Raw genomic sequence first — 17238 nt, 5'->3', positions numbered from 1 at the left:
GAGCAGGGAAAGGGCGGAGGCAGGGAGCTGCCTGCAAAGCACCCCTGCCCCGGGCGTCCGGGATCAGGGCCGGTCTGGCACTGAGCCGCCTAACGAGTGCAGCTGGCCCCTGATGGGCTCCGGCGCCTGGCTGGTGGGAAGACTCAGCAGACAGCAGTTCACCCCGGCAGCAGTAGTAGGTTGGTGGCTGTGATCGTGCCTGGGCCTGCGTGGTGACCCCACCCCGAGCCCTGGCTCCTATTGCCGGCCCCGGGTTTATCCTGGGGTGCAATTCCTGATACTGGCTCCTGCTCTGACCACGGCATGAAACAGCCCACGTCCCCGTCCCGGGCGCTCTGCTTGTCCCTCAGACCCCTCCCCCATTCGCTGTTCAGCTTCGGGGGGGGGGTTATGGCCGGGTGCTCTGTCAGACCCCTCCCCCATTCGCTGTTCAGCTGGGGGGAGGGGTTATGGCCGGGTCCTCTGTCAGACCCCTCCCCCCTGTGAGGAAGTGGGACTGTTCTTAATGTTTCCTCTGAATAGTGTGGGGGTGCCTCAGTTTCCCCTAGGCAGTTCTTAAGTCTCCAGGGGGTGGGATAAGGCAGGGGGTGTAATTGTTGCAGAGCAAAGGGTCAGGGTCCATAAATGGCCGACACCCTGTTTCCTGGCCACTGATGGCCTGGGCCCTTCCCCACTGCAAGGTGAGAGCTAAAGGGTTGGAGATCAAAGGAATCCGGTGACCTCCTGGCCCGGGAAAGGGACAAAGCCCAGGGGAGGGGGGCCGGAGGGAGTTTCAGTTTGGGGCTGGCTGGAGACATGGAGTGAAGGGCAGACGGGGTTGTCTGGCTCACTGCCCCCCAAAATGGACCCAGCTGAGGGGTCCTGTTCTCTGCACCTACAAGCTCTGTGTTAGACCATGTTCCTGTCGTCTAATAAACCTTCTGTTTTCCTGGCTGGCTGAGAGTCACGTCTGACTGTGGAGTTGGGGGGCAGGACCCTCTGGCTGCCCCAGGACCCCGCCTGGGCGGACTGGCTGTGGGAAGCGCCCGGAGGGGCAGAGGAGGCTGAAGGCTCCGAGGTCAGACCCAGGAAGGTGGAGCCGGGGGAGCTGTGTGTCCTGCAGACAGGCTGCTCACAGAAAGGAGACTTCCCCAGAGTCCTGCCTGGCTTCGTGGGGAGCAGTTCCAGAGCATCGCCCGGGGACTCCGTGACACCCCCCATCAGCTTGTTGGGGACACTGGGGCATGGCCACTAGGTAACTCGAGGGGATGGAAGACCACGAGTGTCGATGAAGCCCCCTCGCACTGGGCCCAGGTGTCCTTGGCCCTCCCCCCGCCCCCGCCTGGAGGCACTCGCAGCAGTTATGCTGAGGATCTGCAACAATATGCTGCAGAGTCAGACTGCCTGAAACTAAGCAAGGCCACACAGGGCAGATATGGAAGAACAATGCTGAAGGAAGCAGCTTTATGTATAGGTTAACAAATGATACAGAGAACCAGGGAACTAGCTGGGAACTGGACTGGCTGGCTAGATGGATACTTGGGGCAGCTTGCTATTGGATAGGTATGCTGGGAAAAAGGACGTATAAAAGCCTGTGTAACTTCCTGCTCTGGGTGCAGGATTTGAGATTTTATTCTCCCTGGACCTTTTTGCAGCTTCAAATAAACTTTTCTGCGTCTCCACCCCGTTGTGATGATTGGGTGTAGCACCCCGGGCAACGAACCAACCCCAGCTGTTGTTCAGCCTCTGGGCACTGGGTGCCGGCAACAGCGGGAAAAACCCGGTTTGACCCGGCCGTCCCCAGGCCGGGGTGACGGGGGGCCGAGATGGAGGTTACGGGACGGTGGGCCAGGCTCCGTTTTGAACGGCTGCGAGAGCCTTCCAGACGACATGCTGGGTTTAACGCCCGCGTATTTTACTGAGCTATAATAGTGTAACCCCTCACACCCCACAGAGGCCCCGGGGCCCAGAGCGAGGGGACTCCCTGAGGGGCCCACGGCAGAGGCAGGCGGGCTAGGGCTCCGAGAGGTGCGGCTGCAGGAGGTGGAGGGGCTGAACCCCCGAGGGAGAGTGGACCCCAAGAAGGGCTGTCGCACTGAACGGGGTTCCCCCTGGGGACCGCACGCACGGGGCCAGGAGTCCGTGACAGCCTGTCACTCGGCCTCTCGGGTTCCCTCTGGGCAATGGGGATAATAGGGCTGCCTGCCCCACGGCGGGGCGAGGCTCTGACGGGGGGCGGGGACCAGAGCCAGCCTGTGGCCCTGCCATCTACCGCCTCAGCAGGGGTTAGCCGGACTCAGCTGGCTCCCGGGGCAGGCTAACGCCCCCGGGCCCAGCCTGGGACAGCGCCGGTGTCGGGCTGGCCGTGCCCCCGCTGGACCCCCGGAGTGCTGGGTGGGCGGGGGGCAAGGTCTGTCCCAGGGTGCACCTCCCTGCCAGCGCCGGGCAGGTGCGTCTGAGCCTCGCCCCGCGACATCAGACGTCCTGATCACCACCCTTTGCCCGTTTTTATAGCCCTCCCCGTGGCCCACGGAAAGTGAAAGGGAATTCGCCCTTCCCCAGGAGCCCTGCCAGCCCCAGAGAAGGAGACAGGGACGCTGCGGGACGGAGGGCAGGGACCATGGGGCTGGCAGATCTCCTTGTCCCACTCCTCTTCCTCGGGGTGGCTGGTACGTACAGACCCCTTGTGTCCTGGGGCAGGGCCCCGGGGCTCCCCGGCCGAGTACAGTCCCGGGGATGGAGCCCAAGACTTGGCTCGGTCCTAGCGGGGCCCAGCTCTGCTCTGGGCCCCTGGGAACAACCCGGAGGTGCAGGGGATTGTGTATGTGGGAAAGGTGGGAAGGGACAGGCTGTGCCGAGGGGGGGGCAGACCAGGGCGAGAGGGAGAGCCGCTTTCTGGCTGTGGGTGCTGTGTACGGGGGGGGGTCTGGCTGTGGGTGCTGTGGGGGGGGTCTGGCTGTGGGTGCTGTGTGCGGCGGGGGTCTGGCTGTGGGTGCTGTGTGCTGGGGGGGTCTGGCTGTGGGTGCTATGTGCGGGGGGGGTCTGGCTGTGGGTGCTGTGTGCGGGGTGGGGAGGTCTGGCTGTGGGTGCTATGTGCGGGGGGGGTCTGGCTGTGGGTGCTGTGTGCGGGGTGGGGGGGTCTGGCTGTGGGTGCTGTGTGCAGGGGGGGTGTCTGGCTGTGGGTGCTGTGTGCAGGGGGGGTCTGGATATGGGTGCTGTGTGCAGGGGGGGCTGAGCTGGCCTTTCTGCGCAGATTGACCTGCCGGCAGCTCTGCTGTCTCTCTGGCCGGCTCCGTCCTCGGGACGCCAGGGCCTGTGCTGGGTGTGGGGCAGAGGTGGGGCACGGCAGGATTTCACTGCAGGCAGAACCTGGGACCCCCTGGAGCTGAGCCAAGGGGAAAGGGCCCTTTGGGGGCTCGGTGGTGAGCGTGGGCAGGCGCTCCTGGACCATGGCCGGAGGGGCAGAGACCCGCCTCACGGACAGAGGCTTGGGGTCCGTCTGCACTGCAAGGAAAAGCCCGCGGCACCGGTTCCCACAGCCCAGGTCTCTTCAAACTTCCCAAAGAACCCGTGTGAACAAAACAGCCGGGTAGCCGTTCCCGCGGGGCTGGAGCCCCGGCTCGGAGACCCGGAGGGGAGGGCAGGTCTCAGGGCCCGGGCTCCAGCCCGGTTGGGAACATTTTTAGCCCTGTGGCCCAAGGCTCCCGAGCCGGAATTAATAGAGCTGGGCCCACTTGGTGCTGCGGGTTTTCCTCTGCAGTGTGGACGTACCCCAAGGAGCTGGGTCGGCTCAGCTTAGCACAGAGAAAGGTCAGGGGGGAGGGCAGGACGCTGGTCTAGAGCCGCCCACGCGGGGAACACAGGCTGGCAGCAGAGGGCCCTGTCCCCTAGCAAGGCAGAACCAGAGCCAGCGGCTGGGGAGCTGAAACAGGACACGCTCAGGCTAGAAACGCGTCACCGTGTTCAAGAGGGAGGGGAGTTAATTCCTGGAACAACTCGCCGGGGAGCAGGTGCTTCTCCAGGGCGGGGAGCAGGTGCTTCTCCAGCGCCTGGAGTCAGTGAAGTGCGATCGGGCGTCTCTCTGAAGGCACGGCTGGAGCTCTGCCGGACGGAGGACTCCCTGGAGCACTTCTCCGGCCTGGGCTATGCAACTGGCCAGACGGGCGGGGCACGATGGGCCCTGCTGGCTGTACCAGCTGGGATCCTACCGCAAGGCTGTAAACTGTCCACAGACATTTTGCAAGGGAGGGGCCCCTCGATTTTGCATAAACATGACAGCACCCACAGTCCACAGACAGCAACGCCCGCCTCCTGCAAGTCCAAGCCCTTGGCTCGTTTCAGCGCCTCTCTCCAAAGAATGACCATTTCGTATCTGAAAGGAAAGGTGCTGGGTTTCAGCTGAGAGACGCAGGGGTCCCCAGCTGGGAAGAGGCCCGAGCAGTGGAGCTGGGAGCTCTGCCCCGGGACATGCTGCCTGCAGGCCAGCTTGCAGCTCAGCTCTCTCCCACCTGGCTACAGGCTCATTCCTTTGTCTCCCAGCAGTCCCTAATCGCTCCGAGCTCGCTGCAGAAATCAATGTGTCCGTCACGCGCCGGAGAATGTTTGGACAGTTTCCTTCATTCCTAGAAGGGCTGGAAACAGAGTCTGCAGCAGGATCCCAGACGCAAAGGGGCCTGCCTGAAGGCAGAGACAGTTCCCAGGACTGCAAACCTGTGTGGTTTATTTACCCGTTTCTCTTTACAGGTGACCCACTGACGATATACACCCTGCCCTCCTCCTCGGCTGTGCTGGGCTCCGCAGCGTTGCTGAAATGCCGGTTCAACATCGGGGGGCCGATCAATCTAACCACGCTGCAGGTTCGCTGGTACTTCTCGGATCGCAGCGTGGCGCAGTACGACCGGGGCAAGGAAACATTTGCACCAGGGGTGAGCATCTCCCAGCAGGAGTTACTGATCGGGAACGCCTCCCTGGGGATGGAGAGCGTACGAGTGTTGGACGAGGGGCAGTACAGATGTGTGGTCGGGTACGGTGCGGAGCGGCAGCAGAGCGAGACGACCCTCCGTGTGCTCGGTAAGGATGGCACAGAAGTCCCGGCCGAGAAACCGTCAGTAGGCATTGTCCCACGGCTGCTCGGGCCGGCAGGCCTGGGCGGCTCGTGTGCGTGCGAGCGAGGGGACGTGAAAGCCCTGGTGTGCGAGCGTGTGCACCGGGTGTGCGCTGAGTCTCCGAACGGTGCAGCCCATGGCGGACACAGCGTGTTCTACCCCAGCCGCAGGAAGGGGCCGGGCGCTGGTGCAGTGGCCGCAGGGCTCAGCACCGTGCCGGACAGTGACGGTCGCTGAGCTAACGCTGCACTCATGTTCTCTGCCTCCTTCCAGCTGCGCCCAGACTCTCCATCCCCCGGCGAGCGGCCAGGAGAGACGCAGCCAGCTCCTTCCCCTGCCACGTGCGGGGATTCTACCCCGGGGACGTCACCGTCGCCTGGCTGAGAGACGGGCGGGTTCTGGCCGACGCCACCCGCTCTGCCCCCCAGAGGAACCCGGACGGGACCTTCAACCTCACCCTGACCTACACCTTCACCCCCACCGCGAATGACTCCGGCAGCCTCTTCTCCTGCCACGTCAGCCACGCGGCTCTGGCTCAGCCCCTGCAGGAGGGGTTCCCCCTGGCTGTCACCGGTGAGTCTGGGCTGGAGGGAGGGCAGGATCCTGGGGTCCAGACCCCGCTTTATCGCTGACTGGGAAAGATTCACATTGTTCCTTGTCCCCTCCACGTCCCCTAAGCAGTAGCAGACTGACTCTGCTGGGATGCTTGGGGAGGGGGGCGGGGGGGCGTGCTGACACCTGGTGTGGGGCAGTGGGCACAAGGCACAACCCAGCCTGTCAGGGGTGAGTAGTGGGGAGGGGCTGGAGGAGCCAATGGGCAGGAAGATCCCTGTGCAGCCAAAATACGCAGAACATCCCCCCCACCCCCCGCCTGCCACCCCAGTGTCTGCTGCCCAGGGATGGAGCCTTGGTAATGACTCCATTACGGGTGCGTGGGTGGGTGGGTGGGGGGTCCCATTGTTTCAGGAGCTGCCCAGACACAGAGGAGGACACGGTCCCTGCCCTGAGCAGCTTCCAGTCTAACCAGAGCAGACAGACCCCGGGTGGGGGAAGGGGACAGCGCACCATTAGGGGAGTGGTAGGTAAAGAAGAGGATCACTGGTCCCTGGTACAGAGCCATCTGGGTCACCTGGTCAGCTGGGCAGCAGTGACTCTGCGAAAGTGGTGGGGTTGCGGTGGATAATAACAATACTAAGTTATGCCATAAACACACCGACCCCTCTGTGACGCAGCCGGGAGGGGGGTGGATTGACCGGGGATGGCGTCTAGTTCTGCTGGGATGGTCTGCACGGGGGATGGGATAGCAGGGGATGAGCCTGTAACCTGAGCCGGGAGGGGGTTGGGGCCGGTGACACCTTGGCCCGGGAAACTGGACAAAGGCGAGAGGAGAGAGCCTGCTGGAGGGGTTTTGGTTTCAGTTTTGTGCTGGGTGGAGGAACACCGGGAACCCCAAGTCTGGGGTCTGAGCTCCCTGCTCCCCCAGAAGGACTTGGCTGAGGGGTCCTGGGTGTCCCCACAAGCTCTGTTTTGGGGTCCAATAAACCTTCCCTTTTACTGGCTGGCTGAGAGTCACGGTGAATCCCAGGAAGAGGGGTGCAGGGCCCTGAGTCCCCCCACTCCGTGACACCCTCCTCAGAGAAGGGCGGGGGACGGGCTAAGAAATGAAGAGGTTTTGTTCGACCCAGCAGGGACCGGGTACAGCGGTCAGTGACCACGTCACTTGTCTGCTGTGTGCTCTCGCCATGTGCCGCTCTGTGTGTGTGTGTGTGGAGGGGGGGCTGGCTGGCTGCTCCCTACGTTGTCCCCCCCAAGCCCCACGGAAAGGGAATCCCCGCCTGGGCGTGAGTGCCCCCTGGGTGGGGTGGGGGGGGTCTCCCTTGCACGGTTCTGAGTCCAGGGGTGCTGGGGGAGGGGTGGCTCCAGCTGGGCCCCATTTCCCCCCCCCCCGGTGCAGCACCCCCTGCTTTGGCCGCTTCTGCAGCTGCTCCCAGCGGCTGGAGTCTCCGTCCTCAGCGCAGCAAAGGGCCCTGGCGGGCAGGCTGGAGCGCGGCCCAGTCAGACCGCCCCGGGTGTCCCGCTGGTGCGGGGAGCCCGTTCTCCGGGTGTGGGGCGGTGCCGTGAGCCGGGTCTGACTTTTCTCTCCTAGCCCCAAGAGCAGGAGCGGATCACACCAGCGCCGCGATCGGGGCGACCCTGGGGATCCTGGTCGCAGGGGGAGCTGCGGCTGCAGTAGCCATTTACTGCTGGAGGAAGAGGCGGGAAGGTAACGGGGGATGGTGCCGTTGGCCGGGGGTGGGGGTGTCTGCTGGCCCCAGAGGGAGCAGAGAGTCTGGGGAGGCCGAGGGGACAGGGACACAGCCAGGGACACCCCAGGGGCTGGGGGGTCTCTCTACAGACTGAGCCCCCTGCAGCAGGGCCCATCCCCAGGGGAGGTTTCACCCTCCTGCTCTCAGGGATCTGCCGTTCCTGGCCCCGAGCTCCGGCCGGCCGCGTCTCCCACACCCCCCGACACTGACCCCCTGGGTCGCTCTGACCCCGTGTGTCTCATTGTCTCTGTCTAGGTCCTTACAGTGCAGTGGAGACGCCCCCCGAGGACCCAGCTGGGAGCAGAGACAAGACGCGCGGCGAGGACACGGTGCTGATGGCGAATGATGGGCTCAGCGATGCCGGGAAGGGGCCTGAGCAGCAGCCGCTGTTACCTGCTCAGGGCCAGGACCAGAGCGAGATTCAGGAGCAGGAGGACAGGGCGCCGGTCACAGGTGAGGAGCAGGACGGGAGAGCGACTCCAGAGGGGTCACGTTGTCACGGAGTGTGAGGGAGTCCAGGCCCTGCACCCCTCTTCCTGGGATTCACCGAGACTCTCAGCCAGCCAGTAAAACAGAAGGTTTATTGGACCCCAAAACAGAGCTTGTGGGTACACCCAGGACCCCTCAGTGAAGTCCTTCTGGGGGAGCAGGGAGCTCAGACCCCAGCCCTGGGGTTCCCTGTGTTCCTCCACCCAGCCCCAAACTGAAACTAAACCCCCCCAGCAGGCCCCCTCCTGCAGCCTCTGTTCCCATTCCTGGGCAGAGGTGTCACCTCCCCGTCCCCCTCCTGGCTCAGGTGACAAGCTCTCAGGTCTCCTGTCCCCAGGGCACAGTCCCAGGGCAACACTCCCCCCTCCCTGCTGCGTCACATCGTCACAGTGCCGTTGGCCGGGGGTCGGGGTGTCTGCTGGCCCCAGAGGGAGCAGAGGGTCTGGGGAGGCCGAGGGGACAGGGACACAGCCAGGGACACCCCAGGGGCTGCGGGGCTGGGGGGTCTCTCTACAGACTGAGCCCCCTGCAGCAGGGCCCATCCCCAGGGGAGGTTTCACCCTCCTGCTCTCAGGGATCTGCCGTTCCTGGCCCCGAGCTCCGGCCGGCCGCGTCTCCCACACCCCCCGACACTGACCCCCTGGGTCGCTCTGACCCCGTGTGTCTCATTGTCTCTGTCTAGGTCCTTACAGTGCAGTGGAGACGCCCCCCGAGGACCCAGCTGGGAGCAGAGACAAGACGCGCGGCGAGGACACGGTGCTGATGGCGAATGATGGGGTCAGCGATGCCGGGAAGGGGCCTGAGCAGCAGCCGCTGTTACCTGCTCAGGGCCAGGACCAGAGCGAGATTCAGGAGCAGGAGGACAGGGCGCCGGTCACAGGTGAGGGGCAGGACGGGAGAGCGACTCCAGAGGGGTCACGTTGTCACGGAGTGTGAGGGAGTCCAGGCCCTGCACCCCTCTTCCTGGGATTCACCGAGACTCTCAGCCAGCCAGTAAAACAGAAGGTTTATTGGACCCCAAAACAGAGCTTGTGGGGACACCCAGGACCCCTCAGTGAAGTCCTTCTGGGGGAGCAGGGAGCTCAGACCCCAGCCCTGGGGTTCCCTGCGTTCCTCCACCCAGCCCCAAACTGAAACTAAACCCCCCCAGCAGGCCCCCTCCTGCAGCCTCTGTTCCCATTCCTGGGCAGAGGTGTCACCTCCCCGTCCCCCTCCTGGCTCAGGTGACAGGCTCTCAGGTCTCCTGTCCCCAGGGCACAGTCCCAGGGCAACACTCCCCCCTCCCTGCTGCGTCACATCGTCACAGTGCCGTTGGCCGGGGGTCGGGGTGTCTGCTGGCCCCAGAGGGAGCAGAGGGTCTGGGGAGGCCGAGGGGACAGGGACACAGCCAGGGACACCCCAGGGGCTGCGGGGCTGGGGGGTCTCTCTACAGACTGAGCCCCCTGCAGCAGGGCCCATCCCCAGGGGAGGTTTCACCCTCCTGCTCTCAGGGATCTGCCGTTCCTGGCCCCGAGCTCCGGCCGGACGCGTCTCCCACACCCCCCGACACTGACCCCCTGGGTCGCTCTGACCCCGTGTGTCTCATTGTCTCTGTCTAGGTCCTTACAGTGCAGTGGAAACGCCCCCCGAGGACCCAGCTGGGAGCAGAGACAAGACGCGCGGCGAGGACACAGTGCTGATGGCGAATGATGGGGTCAGCGATGCCGGGAAGGGGCCTGAGCAGCAGCCGCTGTTACCTGCTCAGGGCCAGGACCAGAGCGAGATTCAGGAGCAGGAGGACAGGGCGCCGGTCACAGGTGAGGGGCAGGACGGGAGAGCGACTCCAGAGGGGTCACGTTGTCACGGAGTGTGAGGGAGTCCAGGCCCTGCACCCCTCTTCCTGGGATTCACCGAGACTCTCAGCCAGCCAGTAAAACAGAAGGTTTATTAGACGACAGGAACATGGTCTAACACAGAGCTTGTAGGTGCAGAGAACAGGACCCCTCAGCCGGGTCCATTTTGGGGGGCAGTGAGCCAGACAACCCCGTCTGCCCTTCACTGCATGTCTGAGCCAGCCCCCAACTGAAACTCCCCCCAGCCCCTCCTCCTCTGGGCTTTGTCCCTTTCCCGGGCCAGGAGGTCACCTGATTCCTTTGTTCTCCAGCCCTTTAGCTCTCACCTTGCAGGGGGGAAGGGCCCAGGCCATCAGTGGCCAGGAAACAGGGTGTCGGCCATTCTCTGTGTCCAGACCCCTGCACACACCTGCCCTCTAGGGCTCTGCAACGATCATACACCCTTACCCCACCCCCTAGATACTTAAGAACGGCAGAGGGGAAACTGAGGCACCCCCACACTATTCAGAGGAAACGTTAAGAACAGTCCCGCTTCGTCACATCCTGCCCTTCTGTTCCTGGAGAGTTTTTGCATGGGCTTGTTTTAAGCCATGAGGACACATTTTCAGCCTCATAACGATTGTAAATGAAATTACAACCTATAACATCACTATAACAACAATGCTCAGTGCATCAGGAGCCTTCCGAAGACACCCGACTTGACAAACTTTGCACTGGATACCACACAATCATATTATAAGGATGAACATGGGGCTGCAGGGTGTTCCCCCAAGGTACAGAGTGTCACAGAGCCTAACTGTGCTGTTGGGGGCCACCCCCACCGCACCCTGCCAGGGCCCGGCTGCCAGGGACAGGGGTCGAGCTTGCTGAGGGGGCAGGTGCAGAGGGACAAGGGAGCCCCTCTCCCTCCCTCCTTCCCTTCCCCAGCAGCCCAAGCAGAAATCTGTGGGGGCGCTTCACCCCTCCTGCCCCCCTACCTGTCACCTAGGGCAGAGCCCTTCCCTAGGGGAGGTGTCACCCTCCTGCTCTCAGGGATCCGCCGTTCCTGGCCCCGAGCTCCAGCCAGACGCGTCTCCCAGACCCCCCGACACTGACCCCCTGTGTCGCTCTGACCCCAGGCAGGGGAGCCCCCTACTCCGTCTCCGAGGTGCTGGGGCCGGCGCGGTGTCTCCTGGGACAGGAGGTGACCCTGAGCTGCGCCATGGGGGGGACGTTCCCCGAGGACACGGCTGTGACGTGGGAGCGGATACACGGAGAGGACAGGACGGTGATCGGGACTGACGGGGTCAGCGAGGCCGGGGAGGGGCCTGAGCTCCAGCCGCTGTTACACCCCCAGCCCCACGGCTGGAGAGCGACACAGGAGAGATCAGGGACCTGCCTCACGGCCTCCCTGAGCTTCACCCCCACGGTGCAGGACGACGGGGCGCGGGTCAGGTGCAGCTTCCACCACGAGGCCAGAGGGATCCGAGAGCAGCGAGAGTCCGGGGAGATCCGGCCGTGGGGTGAGTGTCCCAGTGCGGATTGTCTTGGAGATCCCCTCCCAAGGGAGACCCCAAAGGGGCGCCAGGGATCCCTGAGCCTAGAGGGGGACAGAAACTGCTGGGGGAGAGGGGATGGTAGGGCGAGAGCATCACGCCCATAGAGACTAGACAGGACGGTGAGAGAGAGAAGATCCTGCCTTCTTCCATCTGGTCAAGCTCTGTGTGTTGCCGGTGAGCCATGAAGAAGCCAGTGCAGGGGTGGAGGGTGTGACCCTGGGTCCTCTCCCGCTACAGCCTGTCCCACTTGGCCCCAGCGTGTGTGGGGAAGGGCCTTGCACTTTAGCCCTTCCCACATTGCCCCCCTCCCCCCCAGTGACCCAGGATACAAATCTGGTGGCCAGAAGTCTGTCAGTCCCTATGCGCTAAACCCCCTGTTCCCCTGTGTTGCCTTCAGCCGCTGGGGCTAACGGAGGTTCCTGGCCGTCAGAACAAACTGAAAGGGATTCGAATCCCAAACTAGCGGGAAGGGGATTTTCCTCCTTTGCATCCCAGTGAGAGGAAAATCCCGCAGCTCCCCCAGCCCCTGCTCTCACTGACGCTCCTGCTGTCCCCCCAGCCCGGCCACAGGTGTCCGGGATCCAGGTGTTACCGGAGTGGGAGCCCCGGGAGGAGGTGCCGTTTGCCGTCCAGATCCAGAACTTTTACCCCAGGGGGATTCACCGGATCCAGTGGAGCTGTGATGGGAAAGCCTGGGAAAAGTGTGAACCAACCGACTGCAGGCAGAACCCGGATCTCACGTTCAGCGAGACCAGCGTCTGGAGAATCCCCAGTGACCAAATCACCCGTCCGGAATTTACAGTCACCGTGTCCGTTCAGCAAAGCCCCCAAGAGCCCCCGATCGAGAGAGAGATCAGAGCCGGGGACACAGGTGAGGGGGACTCCCTGGGGGCGGACGGGGAATGAGCAGGAATCGCTGCCCTCCGCGGGGTCCCTGAGGGATGAATGAGGTTTGGGAGCTAATATTCCTCGTCCCCCTTTCCGGCTGGAGATGCCGATGGGTCGGGGTGTAACAGTGTCACACCCGGGGGTGATTTGATGGGATAACAGCCCCACGGAGGGGTCAGATCTCTCCCGTCTGAAGTGAGGGGGGAGAAGCCCCCGCCAGACCCCGTATCCCCGTTACGGGGCCTGTAACTGTCCTGGATGTTTCATTCCCCAGGTCTCCTGCGGCCCCCGGAGGTGTCGGAAATCTCCCAACCCGAGTCCGTGACGGCGGGGGAGGAAATCACCCTGAGCTGCCGCATGGCGGGGCATTTCCCTGGGGATCTGCGTGTGACCTGGCTCAAGAGGGACAGAGGGGCTGGGGCTGCTGATCCTCTGCAGGACTCTGCGAAGTACAGCATCGAGCCCGGAGCACCCTGCACACAGGACGGGAAAAGCTTCCAGCAGGAGACGAGACTCCGCTTCACCCCCTCGGTGCAGAGAGACCAGGGGGCAGAGTACGTCTGCCGGGTGGGACACGCTGCTCTAGGGAATCTGCCAATAGAGAAACAAACCAGAGCCCTGGAGGTTACAGGTCAGTCGGCAGCTCTGAATTTCCTCCTAAGGGCTCCTCACTGGGGTGTTTCATTCTGTGTTTGCCTGTTCAAGGCCCTGTCCAGGGACCAGCCATGTTATGGGCCCCATCGTGTGTGTATGGCCTGCACCCGGTTGCCTTAGGCCCCGGCACTAGGCACTCAGACACGAGTCACTTCCCAGCCCTGCAGCTGTGGACAAGATCCCTCCAGAGCTGTGTAAACCCAAGCGCTGCCTCATCCCGTCTCTGGGTCGGTGACGGCTCCTCACTAACGTGGCTGGAGCTGCTGCTGTAGGCGTATTTTCAGGGCCAGGGAGCCCTGCACCCGTTCTGGTCAGTCCGCCACAGCTGGGACCTGTGGCCAGGAAGGAGCAGGCTGCCCTCAGACCCGAGGGAGAGCACCAATGCCCTGAACCTCTGTCAGTGCCAGGTGCCTCTAGAAGGGAAGGTGCAGGAGGGACCCGTCCCAGGTCGAGGGGCCGAGATACCACAGTGAGGAACTGGGCAGCGAATCTGCCCCTGACTTTGCAAACAGGCCCATCCACTGCAGAGCCTGTACCCAGCGAGTCCAGGTGTGGCAGGGGTCCAGAACCGATCGGAGAGCGCCAGGCGCTGGATAAACACCTGGAGTCTGAGACAGGTGAATCTCACACTTAGGGGACGTCTGCACAGCCCGCAGCAGCGCGTCTCAGAGCCCAGGTCGACAGACTCGCCCCATGGCACCGAAAGTAGGTGTGTAGACACCAGGCTCTGACTGCAGCTCCAGGTCTGACGCCCATCCCCCTCCCTCGGCTCCAGACCCCAAGCCGTGTCTACTCAGCTACCGTTAGTGCGTCTGTCTGTAACGCGGTGTGTCACGGGGTCCCTGGGCGATGCTCTGGAACTGCTCCCTGTGAAGCCAGTCAGGACTCTGGGGAAGTCTCCTCTCGGGGAGCAGCCTGTCTGCAGGACACACAGCTCCCCCGGCTCCACCTTCCTGGCTCTGACCTCGGAGCCTTCAGCCTCCTCTGCCCCTCCGGGCGCTTCCCACAGCGAGTCCGCCCAGGCGGGGTCCTGGGGAAGCCAGAGGGTCCTACCCCCCAACTCCGCAGTCAGACGGGACTCTCAGCCAGCCAGTAAAACAGAAGGTTTATTAGACGACAGGAACATGGTCGAACACAGAGCTTGTAGGTGCAGAGAACAGGACCCCTCAGCTGGGGTCCATCTTGGAGCCAGGGAGGCGAGACCCTGGCTCTGGGCCTCCCTTGCTTTCCCCAGCCAGCTCCAAACTGAAACTCTCCAGCCTGGCCCCTGGCCTGCCTCCCTCACCAGGAAGTCACCTGATCTTTGTTCTCCAACACCTTCCGTTGGCACCTTTGCAGAGGAGGGGTCCAGGCCATCAGTGGCCAGGAGACAGGGTTTTGGCCATTCTCTGTGCCGACATCATCACACTGGCCCTCTAGGGCTCTGCAACATTCACACCCCCTGATCCCACCACCTGGATCCTTAAGAACTGCCTAGGGGAAACTGAGTCACCCACACAGTATTCAGAGAAAACATTAAGAACAGTCCCACTTCATCACCCGGTGATATCTGAACACCACATCCCAACAATTCCAAACCTGCTGGGAATGGCCTGGGCAGCGGGGGCCAGGATCCTATTGATCTGGAAAGGGGGCACCAGGGTGCCTGTTGTGGGGGACTGGGGAGATGTGAGGAGCCCCTCGCTGGGTGCAGTGAGCTCAGCTGACACAAGCTATGTGGTGTGTGGCCCCCTAGCACTGGATACATTTCAGTACTGAAGTGGCCGGACAGAATCATGTCACAGACCCGGCAGATCTGGCCCCCACTGGCAGACACTGTCCTGCCCAGCAGTGACTGCACCCGTCCCGCTCTGGGGCTGGAGTCAATAGCCCCGGTCCCATCACTCGCCCTGGCCCCGTGTGCAAGCAGGTTAGGGGACAATCTGCCCCTCTCTGCCACTGTAAGCACATGCTCCCAGCTGGGCCCAGCTCCCCCATGGCCGCAGAGCCGGTGCTGCCAGCTGTTCCCTACTGGGGGTCTCCCAAAGCGCCTCAGTGCCCAGAGCACAGACCCCTGATGGGAGGGTCACGTGCCAGCCCCGACAAACGCCCTGATACGGCGCCGGCTCTCGGGCTGCAATGCCCCCGCGGATGCTGCTCTCAGGAGAGGCCAGGGGAAGGGTCTGGAGAGCAGAGGGGTGGGGAGCAGAAGGGTCCCTTGTCCAGGTGGGGGCACAGAGCTCAGCAGCGGGGCAGGGTGAACGTTGGGGCTCAGGGGGGCAGGTGAGCCCAATGCCCAGCTCGGAGGATGGAAAGGCGAGAGGAGCCCGGCTGGCTGTGGGGGAAAGGCGAGAACGGCCCCAGTGCCGACAGCTGGGAGCTCTGATCAGACCGTGACTGACTGGGCTCAGCTGGGCTCTGGCCGGGCTCGGGGGCTGGGCCGTGGCAGAGGGGCTCCTGGGGGGGCCACGCTCCAGAGCCGGGGGGGTAACACTGCGGGGGCCCAGCCTGGGGCAGGAGGAGGGATTGCTGGCAGCCGGTGACGCTGGTTTGTCGTTTCTGTCCCGCAGCGTCTCTGGCCCTGAGCGTGTCCCTCCCCCGCTGGGGGCTCTCAGCAGCGACGGGCCCCCAGAGTCAAACTCCTCCAGCCGGCCTGGGCAGGGGCTGCGGGGCCTGGATTAACCCTTGGTTCCCAGGCAGGGCTGGGGCAGCCTGTGGCCCCCCAGGCTCAGGGCAACCCCGGGGGCTCCGGTTCTGCCAAAGGGACTGACCCCGGGGGGCCCCTCAGCGACTCACCCTCCCGCTCGGTTTGTTTTCTCGGACACGCAGATTCTGCAAGAACCCAACCATCCAAGTCCGAGAACAGCAGGCGAGAAGAGGAGCCGGCAGGTAGCGGAGAGGCGGCTGCCGTGACCGGCCCACTGGTGGAGGAGGGGGCAGGTGACACGGCACCAAAAGGCCAAGCAGGGGGAGATGGTGGGGCTGAGACCAAGTCAGCGAGTGACACACGCAGAGGCATCACGATGGCGCAGAATGACACGGCCAGCCCCACGCCAGCAAAGGGGGGCATAACCAGCGACGCATCGGCAGAGGGCCAGGAGGGAGACAGCACAGCTGACGAGGACACAACCAGTGAACTGGCAGAGAGTGGCCCAGGCGGTGCCAGGCCAGCAGTCGGTGTGGTAGGACGCAGGGTCGCCAGCACCACCCCAGTGACTCAAGTGCTGCCGGATGCCGTGGTCCGTGCCCCACCAGCTGGGGGCCCAGATCCAGAGGCTCAGGCCAGTGCCACACGCGGGGGGGATGATGCAGACAGTGCTGAGCGGGTGGAAGAACTAGGGGCACACGGGACCGCAGACGCCTCTCCAGGCAACTGCGAGCAGACAGCATAGCCAGTGCTGTGTCAGCTGGCCCGCCAGGGGAGGTCGTGTGGCCATTGCCGCCCTGCTGGGGGGGACGAGGAGACTGGGCATGGGGCGGCCGACGGCATGTGTCATAAATATAGAGGGAAGGGCGTCACGGCGTCCCTGGGCGATGCTCTGGAGCTGCTCCCCACGAAGCCAGGCAGGACTCTGGGGAAGTCTCCTCTCGGGGAGCAGCCTGTCTGCAGGACACACAGCTCCCCCGGCTCCACCTTCCTGGGTCTGACCTCGGAGCATTCAGCCTCCTCTGCCCCTCCCTGCGCTTCCCACAGCCAGTCCGCCCAGGCGGGGTCCTGGGGAAGCCAGAGGGTCCTGCCCCCCAACTCCGCAGTCAGACGGGACTCTCAGCCAGCCAGGGAAACAGGAGGTTTATTAGACGACAGGAACATGGTCTAACACAGAGCTTGTAGGTGCAGAGAACAGGACCCCTCAGCCGGGTCCATTTTGGGGGGCAATGAGCCAGACAACCACGTCTGCCCTTCACTCCATGTCCCAGCCAGCCCCCAACTGAAACTCCCCCCAGCCCCCCCTCCTCAGGGCTTTGTCCCTTTCCCCAGCCAGGAGGTCACCTGATTCCTTTGTTCTCCAACCCTTTAGCTCTCACCTTGCAGGGGGGAAGGGCCCAGGCCATCAGTGGCCAGGAAACAGGGTGTCGGCCATTCTCTGTGTCCAGACTCCTGCACACACCTGCCCTCTAGGGCTCTGCAACGATTATACACCCTTATCCCACCCCCTAGAGACTTAGGAAATGCCTAGGGGAAACTGAGGCATCCCCACACTATTCAGAGGAACCATTAAGAACAATCCCACTTCGTCACAAAGGGTAACAACTTTTATGTATGCAGTAGCATAAAATTCCTCCTTGACAGGTGTACTGAATCACCTTACCTGTAAGGGGTTAAACAGTTCAATAACCTAGTTGGCACCTGACCAGAAGGACCAATGAGGAAAGAAGATACTTTCAAATCTGGGGGGCAGGTTTTGTTTGTTGTGCTCTCTTTGTTGTTCCCTCTCCAGAGGGAGGGAGAAGCCAAGTAGGTACAATG

At 63.4% G+C, this 17238-nt stretch overlaps 1 protein-coding gene across 1 annotated transcript; it reads left to right on the top strand.

The window, feature by feature from the left end:
• The first annotated feature begins 2599 nt into the window (after positions 1 to 2599).
• LOC141988388 (uncharacterized) lies at positions 2600 to 16322 on the top strand. The gene is made up of 11 exons (XM_074954159.1): positions 2600 to 2648; positions 4723 to 5049; positions 5358 to 5657; positions 7231 to 7347; positions 7646 to 7843; positions 8562 to 8759; positions 9478 to 9675; positions 10830 to 11213; positions 11809 to 12120; positions 12412 to 12768; positions 15600 to 16322. Exons 1-11 carry the CDS (start codon positions 2600 to 2602, stop codon positions 16160 to 16162), a joined length of 3003 nt encoding a protein of 1000 aa, XP_074810260.1. The 3' UTR covers positions 16163 to 16322.
• Positions 16323 to 17238: the final 916 nt, after the last annotated feature.

The sequence above is a fragment of the Natator depressus genome, chromosome 6 (genome assembly GCF_965152275.1).
Source record: "Natator depressus isolate rNatDep1 chromosome 6, rNatDep2.hap1, whole genome shotgun sequence".
Lineage (NCBI taxonomy): Eukaryota > Metazoa > Chordata > Testudines > Cheloniidae > Natator > Natator depressus.
The sequence above is the reverse complement of the archived record's forward strand: the minus strand, read 5'-3'. Positions and strand labels throughout refer to the sequence as shown.

What these genes read in the sequence shown, in the direction of transcription:
- LOC141988388 (XM_074954159.1), top strand. Translation starts at nt 2,600, where the DNA reads ATGGGGCTGGCAGATCTCCTTGTCCCACTCCTCTTCCTCGGGGTGGCT. An exon ending in CCTCTTCCTCGGGGTGGCTG is followed by an intron (nt 2,649 to 4,722) that starts GTACGTACAGAC and finishes TTCTCTTTACAG; the next exon opens with GTGACCCACTGACGATATAC. An exon ending in GGACAGGGCGCCGGTCACAG is followed by an intron (nt 8,760 to 9,477) that starts GTGAGGGGCAGG and finishes GTCTCTGTCTAG; the next exon opens with GTCCTTACAGTGCAGTGGAA.